At 41.6% G+C, this 8,884-nt stretch overlaps 1 protein-coding gene across 1 annotated transcript; it reads left to right on the forward strand.

Annotated features, from left to right (window-relative positions):
* Positions 1-290: 290 nt before the first annotated feature.
* rbm15 (RNA binding motif protein 15) lies at positions 291-8,763 on the forward strand. The gene has a single exon (XM_053503835.1). It carries the CDS (start codon positions 424-426, stop codon positions 2,998-3,000), a length of 2,577 nt encoding a protein of 858 aa, XP_053359810.1. The 5' UTR covers positions 291-423; the 3' UTR covers positions 3,001-8,763.
* The last annotated feature ends 121 nt before the right edge of the window (positions 8,764-8,884 follow it).

Consider the following 8,884-nt stretch of genomic DNA (forward strand, 5'->3'; position numbering starts at 1 on the left):
TAAATATATATATATTAATGTGGAAACGTGGGCCATAAAAAAACTAATCTATTTATTTTACAGCTGACTTATATATTTTTCAAGAAAAACTGTTCTAAAATCCATAAATGTCCTGTTGAGAGTTTATTTCCGCATGCCACGAGGGCGAAGCATCTCTTTGCGAAGAGAAGTCATCTGGACGTTTACGGACCTTCTTGATTGACGTGAACTACAGCCAATAGGAATAGACGCTGTCTGCTTAGCAAACCAATCAAGTGCTTAGGGCGAGGAACTCCGTAGTCTATACAAGATGGCGGACGTGCTTGTTTTGCATCTATGATATTGAGCGAATTGCAGTATTTTTTTGTCTAAATTAATTAACTTTAGTAGTGTAAACGCTTTGTATCAGTTTGTTATAAACAGTTGAGTCGCAGAATACCCATCATGAAAGGAAAAGAAAGGTCGCCAGTAAAAAAACGCTCAAGGGCCGTGGACGATGTTCGAGACAGGGGAGGAAGCCACCCGAGCAGCAAGAAAATGGGGGTTGTGGCGATTTCTGGCGGAAGCAACAATGGAAACAGCTCCTCCAAAAGCGAAGGTGGTTCAGCGAGAAGGAGTTTACTGGGAGACAAAAGGGATAGTCGGGACTTTGACGGCCATGCTTCCAGTCGCACGGGAAACAGTCACAGCTACACCAGCCCTGTTGCTAGCGCTAGCAGCAAGAATCACAACTCCAGCCTGTCGCTTGAAGCGGCCGCGAGGAGCAACTCGCGCTCAGACCAGCGCAGCCAGCTCGGCGCTAACGAGAGTGAGTACAAAACGCTAAAAATAAGCGAACTGGGATCGCAGCTGAGTGACGAGGAGATCGAGGACGGTTTGTTTCATGAGTTCAAGAAATTCGGCGACGTGAGTGTAAAAATTAGCCGCGTTAACGACGAAAGAATTGCTTTTGTGAACTTTAGGAGGCCTGACGATGCCAGGGCGGCGAAACACGCCCGAGGTCGCCTGGTGCTCTATGACCGGCCTTTGAAAATCGAGGCGGTGTACATGAACAGAAGAAGGAGTCGATCACCCGTGGAAAAAGACCACTTTTCTGCCGTGGCCAGCCACAGACATTTGCACACCCAGAGGCCTCTGTCACCTACAGGGCTCGGTTACAGAGACTACCGGCTCCAGCAGTTAGCACTTGGTCGACTTCCTCCACCCCCACCTCCTCCCTTACCTAGAGAGCTGGAGAGAGAAAGAGAGTTTGCTTTTTTTGAAGCCAGAGCAAGACCGGCTTACATTGCTGAACGAGCTCCTGCCTTTCGCGAGGAGGATTTTATTTCTCCTGAGGATGACCAACGAGCTAACAGAACGTTGTTTTTGGGTAATTTGGACATCACGGTAACAGAAAATGATCTGAGGAGGGCATTTGACCGCTTTGGAGCCATCACTGAAGTGGACATTAAAAGACCCAGTCGGGGACAAAGCAGCACATATGGCTTTCTTAAATTTGAGAACTTGGACATGGCCCACAGAGCAAAAATCAGCATGTCAGGAAAAGTGGTCGGACGAAATGCTATTAAAATCGGTTATGGAAAGGCGACCCCAACTACACGCCTCTGGGTGGGGGGCCTCGGACCTTGGGTTCCCTTGGCTGCATTAGCAAGGGAGTTTGATCGCTTTGGTACTATTAGGACTATAGATTACAGAAAAGGGGACACGTGGGCTTATATTCAGTATGAAAGCTTGGATGCTGCGCAGGCTGCTTGCACACACATGCGAGGCTTTCCTCTTGGAGGGCCAGATCGACGGCTCAGAGTGGATTTTGCAGACACTGAACACCGCTACCAGCAGCAGTTTCTGCAGCCGCTCCCTCTACCCCACTACGAGGTCGTGGCTGAGTCCTTTGTTCACCGTGCAACCCCTGAAGCCATCAGGGTCAGAGAAAGAACTCCTCCGCCACTGCATTTTCGAGAACGGGAGCTCTATGCTGGTGCAGAGTGGCCGGCTCCTGCCATCCGTGAACGCGTAAGAACGCCTGCATTTGAACCTCTGGAGCACCTGGAACGGGATCGACGGCCTAGAGAGCCGTGGTCCCTGGAGCGGGAGCTTCCAAGCAGAGACGCTGCAAGAAAAAGGCGACTTCTAGAGGACGGAAGGCATTTAGATTGTTCACCTGACAGCAGCAGTGAGTGGGCAGTTCGGCGCCGGAGAGCCCCATCGACTGAAGGCAGCCCAGGAGGTAGCAGCCGTGACGGCCGCTTCAGTGACTCTGAGCGACCAACGAGAGCAGAACGGCTGTCACCTGCACGAGAGCATCGTGGTAGCCTAGAGCGGGCTCCTGGAGAGAAGCGCCTTAAGAGCAGCAGCAGCTTGTCTGAGTCTAGCATTGGCGCAAGCCCGTCAGAGAGAAAACGCAAAGCAAGTGAAGTGAGCAAAGGGCCTTCAAAAAGAGAGCGAGGTGAAGGCAGTTCCAAGGGCGGTCCGTCATCCAAGCAGGACACTGGCGGAAAGCTGAGCATGGCCTGGAATGGAATGCTGCTCCTGAAGAATAGCAATTTTCCAGCCAGCATGCACATTCTTGAGGGAGACCTGAGTGTGGCCAACACCCTTCTGGTCGACGGCAGCACAGGAGGCAAGGTGACGCAGCTCCGCATCACACAGCGTCTTCGGCTCGACCAACCCAAGATGGATGAGGTGTCGCGCCGCATCAAGGTGGCAGGCCCAGGCGGGTATGCCATTCTCCTAGCAGTCCCTGCCAGCTCAGAGGATGCATCTTCGTCCTCCTCATCGACAGACCCAGCGGCTTCAACCCAGCGTCCCCTCCGCAACCTGGTCTCATATCTGAAGCAAAAGCAGGCAGCTGGGGTAATCAGTTTACCTGTGGGGGGCACTCGCGATAAGGACAACGCGGGGGTGCTGCACGCATTCCCACCCTGCGATTTCTCTCAGCAGTTCTTAGATTCCTCTGCAAAAGCTCTTGCCAAAACAGAAGAGGACTATCTTGTCATGATCATTGTTCGTGGAGCATCCTAACAATCAGAACACACACACACACAAAAAAAAATGCATTGTTATACAAAAGAAATGTCTCATTTGCATGCTCTGTTAAGCCTGGTGCAGCAACCGTAGTTTAAACAGTTATTAAAAGGTTATGTGTCATCTGTTCTGCCAAATGCAATGCATGAAAAACATGTCTCATATAGCAAAATTGGTTTTCATATTGCAATATTTGCTCACATTTGCAAGTTTAGTTTCCAAACCAAATCTCTGTGATACTGTTTGAAAGAGTAAAAGAAAAGGCATACACAGTTTGAAAACTAAATATTTACACTATACACTGTACTGCTGAGAAACTTATACATGACTTATACATGTTTGTTTAGCCATTAGATTGTAAGCAGTTCCCTGTAAGGATATTAACACGAATGTTGGTTCATGTAGGTATATTATATTTTTTTATTTAAAAAAAGAGGTTATTAAGTCATTGTGGTTTAATGCTTGGAACAATCAGTTAATGATGAAGAGAAAGTGTAACATAGACCTAAGTGTGTAGTTCTATAGTTCATTTACAGCAGTCCAGGTATTTCTCACTTAAACTGCATGTTGACTGTTGTCCTGTTTTGAAATCCTTACGGGGTAGATCACAGTTCAAAAACTTGCAGACTGTAAACTAATGTATCTGTACTTTAGTATTGAAGTGTTTATCAGTGTGTAACTGGGCAAGCATTTCATGAGGCTACAAATTTTCTCCAAGATTTTATTATATCCAAGGCATCTTATATGATCTGATTTATTTTGCTCTTCTTTTAATTCTAACATGCTTCAAAGCCACCGTTTGCACAGACCATTGTGCATAGCTTCTGATTCTAATTAGAAATCCTTTTGTATTTGACAAGACCATCTGTTCTAAAAATAGTTCTGTTGAGACATTTTCCATTTTCACCTTGCTTTTTGCTCTTCCCTACTCATTTCTGTTCAGATTTTGTAATGTAGTGAGCCACTAGTTTCTACTGAATTCAGTGCTTTTATTGTTTTGATTTGTTTTATTTTTTTTAAAAGTATAAATCTTGCCAGTAGAACACAGTATAAAAAAAAAAATTAAGAACACTTTATAGAATAGCAGTATGTAATGCATGTGGCTTATTCATTTTTGTCAGCATTGGTCTCAGTTTTGTTCTCTATGCCACATTAAAGGAATTGTTAAATTGATGTCCAGGTACTAAAATGCGAGTGGAAAAATGTTCTTCCGAACTGATAAACATAATACATATGGTGATGTAATTCTACTATGACCTTTATTTTTCATAAAGTAACACATTTAATTTTCAGCTTAGGGCATACTTAAAGCAGGGCCGCACAATTGGGGTAATAACTAGGGTTCAATGAAAAAACACAAATTTGTAAATAGAAGATAGCATGTGTGATTGTGCAGTCAGTGATTATACCACCAAAGAGTTTTATTGGAGTATGCTTAATTTAATCGGAGCAGCCCTGAATTTAAGTGTGTTTTAAGTTGAATAATCTGCTGCATTTGCATAGTCTGTTATAGACATATAGAATACTTTTCTACCCCCACGCCAAGTTTTTTTTTTCCCCATTTCTGTCAATGCTGAGGTTTGTTTGCAGTGTCTTGAGTCTGATTATAATAACAAATGTGTTAATGCCATCTGTATTATGCCATCTAACATTTTAAAATCACACTAAATTGCATTTTTTTTAAAGCAGATTGGTTTGTGAATTAAGGTAATTAAGCTGTTTTATATGTATGGATGAGTGGGAGATACTGTATTTTCAGTAGCCATCTCTCAGGATGAAAAAAGGACCGTTGCAACCGAGGACTTCCCGTGGCTGGAATGAGAGAAAAAAAAAAAGATTGAGTTGATACAGGAGCCCTTTGGATGCAGAGGGGCAAGAGCTTTTTCCGTTTAGTGATTGTGTATTCTCGCTGAGAGAGCAGCTTCACACTTGTGTAAATGTTTTTGTGCTTACACTTCCCATATTTAAACGGAAATATGACCATCTTGCTTTGTGGTGTGTTTACCTGGTTTCTTGAAGGAGAGGAAAAAAGAGGAATCGCTCATTCACATCTCGCACAGCTAAGAAATAGCTGTCCACATACACACAAAAAAGTGCACTGGCACTTGTTTGATTTTGTCTTACTATCAATAAATTGTTTCATTTGAGGGAGAAATGTTCATTCGTTGGAAATGAATCAAAGACCAGCTCCGCGGTCACTTTGCGGTTGTCTTTCGATGGAATTGTTGCTGATTGTTTCTGCTCAAGAAAAAAAATTCCATATGTGGATCAGTGGTGACTTTAAGAGCCAAGAGCAAGCGCATTCTATTGCTGTGTTGTCAGTGTTTTCCCAGCATTGTGTCGTGGAGTTGCCTGGCTTTGCTAATTAACAGCCCTTGCACACTCCTGCCGTAGACCTCCCCCATATTCCTGAGGGAAGTAAAAGCAGAAAGAAGGGAGCTTTCTCTGTAGCAGGCTTGTGCTCTGCTGCTGACAGAGTCAGAGGGGAGATGGTGATTGCACAGACCTACAAATAAGATGCGAGTTTTGTTCCAGCACTGCCACTGGTGTCATCCAAGGTGCTTCCCTACCTCCATCAGCTGGAAGAGGTCAGGTCCGCCATTACCCAACTGCTTTGCATTGACAGCACAACCACCTGCGAATTAAAGGTCAAATTTGAATACTTTCTATTTCGGTGGAGCAAGCATTTGTTTACTCCATCCTTTGGTTTTTGCACATTTGATTTTATTTTTCCACTACATTGAGATGTCAGTACAGGAAGAGGATTTCGAAGATAAGAAAATGGAGAGCGATATAGAAAGTAAAAAGCCCTTCTAGGCCCTGAATGAAGACTCATAGTTTTGTCTTCCTCCACATGCTTTTGTGACAGAAGTATTAAATCTACACCTGTCTTAAATTGACCTGAAATTCAAGTGTTGCCAACTAGACTGCCAGTTCCTCAAACAGCACAGCAGTAAACACATGGAGGTACTTTCAAGAAGCTACAGATGGAGAGAATAAAGGCCTCCTTTCTTCCTTAATAAGCCATTGTGTCCATCTTCATCACCTTTCCATCAGGTCATCCAGCAGTCCGTGCCTGCCGGATGGTGGTGAGTAGGGCTAGTGTGTTTTTACCAAGGCTGTTGCGCAAAGCCTGTCTGCTGAAGGTAAGTATCAGTTCAGGACAGAAAGTAACTCACTCATGTAGGATTCAACTGCCTTTATTTTGACTGACAAATCCACAGATCATATAAACCCATTTAGCTGCATTATTAATCTGACAGGAGTGCAATAACTTTTGCAAATTTGTTAACATGTATTCATACATGAATTTATTCATTGTGTGGATAAGAATATGTTCAAGAATAATACTACAAAAAAACAGTATTTGTTACTTTTTAAGCACTGGTTTACCAGGCAGGTTTAAGTTAAACCGTAATTTCTGGCCATAAATCTAATCAACGTACAATATTTCACCAGTATGTGGGATATGTGTGAATAACATACTTTAGAGGAGGTAAGTCTCGCACATATGTAAAATTTCAGTGCTATCACCTTTAATACTACCTTTATTTTAACTCCGTTTAAACCCCAGCACCACCAAGTTGCCACTGTTGGGATGAAGGACTTTACCACTTAATTGCTGTTTAATTAAGTGTTTAATTAGATAAAATGTAAGTTGCTCTAGATAAGGGCGTCTGCCAAATGCTAGACATGTTTTTAGAGCTAGTTTATTTTTATTTTTATTCAGATAGTGACCCACAGTGATCCACAGTCGGTCAGTATCTGAATATAAAACCCAGTTCTAAAAACATCCAAAGACACCCTGATCCAGGACAAATTACATTTTATATTACTGTATATGTATATTTGACTGATCTCTGGAAAGGTTTGTAACTACTTTGATGATCAAGCTGTCCTGAAGCATGACTTAATAAGCATTTAATATAATTGCTCAAATTTGTCCTACCTCAATGTGAATATTATCCATATTATAGAAGTAATCTCAGGAATGTGGTAAAAAATTAAAAATCCAGAAAATAACCTTCAGTGCCTGGTTGTAAATTGATATTTACAATTGGCTCTTGTTAAGTTGGAGCTTTACAAGTGTTCACAAAATTGTGTTGATGCACAGCAGCAGCATCTACGATTCCCACACAACCCCCGACCCCCACCACCCCCAGAATGGAAATTACAAGTCAGAGGTTCGCAAATCTGGTTGTGGGTTCCACTGCACACATTGAATTTACTCCATGTTGTGTGTGAAAATGGAGAAATTGGAAAAGACTGATCAAAATCTGTATATTGAGTGAAAATTAAATAAGGGATATCTTATCTTAAAACAGAACATTCAGCAAAGTCATTGCATATTGAATAAGGTGCAACTGATTTGTGCTGACGAAGACACATCAGTTTATGATGTAAATATTTAGACCATACACACCATCTTTCTTAATGTCTATGTTGCAGTGAGAAGAACAGATGGTCCACTGTAAGATTTCTTTGTCCTTGGAATATAGGTAACTACAAACTGTGTAATTTTACTGTCATATAGTCATTATTGGACAATATAATAACTTTAATAGCTTTTTAATATGGTGATTCAGGTGTGTATATACTTTATGTACACACACACACATATGTACATACAGCACACACAGAGGATGGACACAAAAAAGTGCCCTTATAAGAAATGTATGGCTAGAGTGCATCTTGTCATTCCATGAGTCTCTGGATCTATAGTGGAGGGTTTGTTCCTTGTTCCTCTAAAAGATTTAGAAGAATTATTGGGGTCAACTTGGAAGAGACCACTAATATTAAGATAGAAAGGTTTCCTTATGGGATGATAAGGTAAATAGTAAGAATGATGTATTGAATTATTCTGCCTCTTTCATGTAAGGCACATGTTTTTTTTTCCTCTGGTATAAAACAGTTACATCGGCCTGCCTGATCAACAGCCATTTGTAAATTGAAGCAGGTGTGTCTGGGCATGGAACACACTTAGATGTGCAGCATCCCATGACTGAGCCTGGGAACCCATGCTGTGATAATACCCTAAAACACAAGTAATAGTTTTCCAGGTGGTATGTATTTGTATGTATGTATAAAGTGTTAGAAGTTAAATCTGATTAGATCAAAATTAGAAATGAATAAATTCGATAAATGTGCATTGTTTCCTTATTGTGTGCAAAATTGCATTGACTCATACAGGTATGCTGTGTTTAAATTGCTGGAGTGTCAGTGGTGAATATGATAAAAGTTCTGATGTGACATATATCGTAAGGGACCCTCAAGTGTTTACAATTTGATCACTAAGGAAACAAGTTGGGTATCTGTCAGATATAAAGAAAGATGTCATTTATTATTATTATCTTTCCTGTTGTTTGACTTTACAGTAATATTCTACACTGAATCCTCTCCAGGATGATGCGAACCCTGACCGCAGCAGTGATAAAGTGATGAGCGGTTTGTCTCCAATAGCAGTAAGTAAACATTTCTCTTTACTGACGCTGACGGTGCTTATTTATCGTTTTTTTTTTTTTTTTTCTAACAGTACCAGGTGGTGGTATTGGATTGTGAACTTCAGTGTAGATTGAGTTCATCATTTACTTAAAGCATAAAGAACCGTGGCCTACGAATATTGCTTCCAAACTGTAAGTAGTTGAAGCGTGCATGTGTGCTCAAAATTGCTAATATTCTTGGTTTGTGGAGCTTTCTAAATGGCATATTGCTGAACTGCAAAATTGTATCTGAAATCATAATAAAAGCTCTATATTTTTCCATCTGTCTGTGTTGTTGCATTCTACCTTTTAATTTCATATTAGAAACCTTACTAGGACAGTATATGTTGTGAACACAGTTAATATGTAATTCAGGCACATTTTTCATTTGCTTTAATTTC

This window comes from Clarias gariepinus, chromosome 9 (assembly GCF_024256425.1).
Source record: "Clarias gariepinus isolate MV-2021 ecotype Netherlands chromosome 9, CGAR_prim_01v2, whole genome shotgun sequence".
NCBI classification, from domain to species: domain Eukaryota; kingdom Metazoa; phylum Chordata; class Actinopteri; order Siluriformes; family Clariidae; genus Clarias; species Clarias gariepinus.

What these genes read in the sequence shown, in the direction of transcription:
- rbm15 (XM_053503835.1), top strand. Translation starts at nt 424, where the DNA reads ATGAAAGGAAAAGAAAGGTCGCCAGTAAAAAAACGCTCAAGGGCCGTG.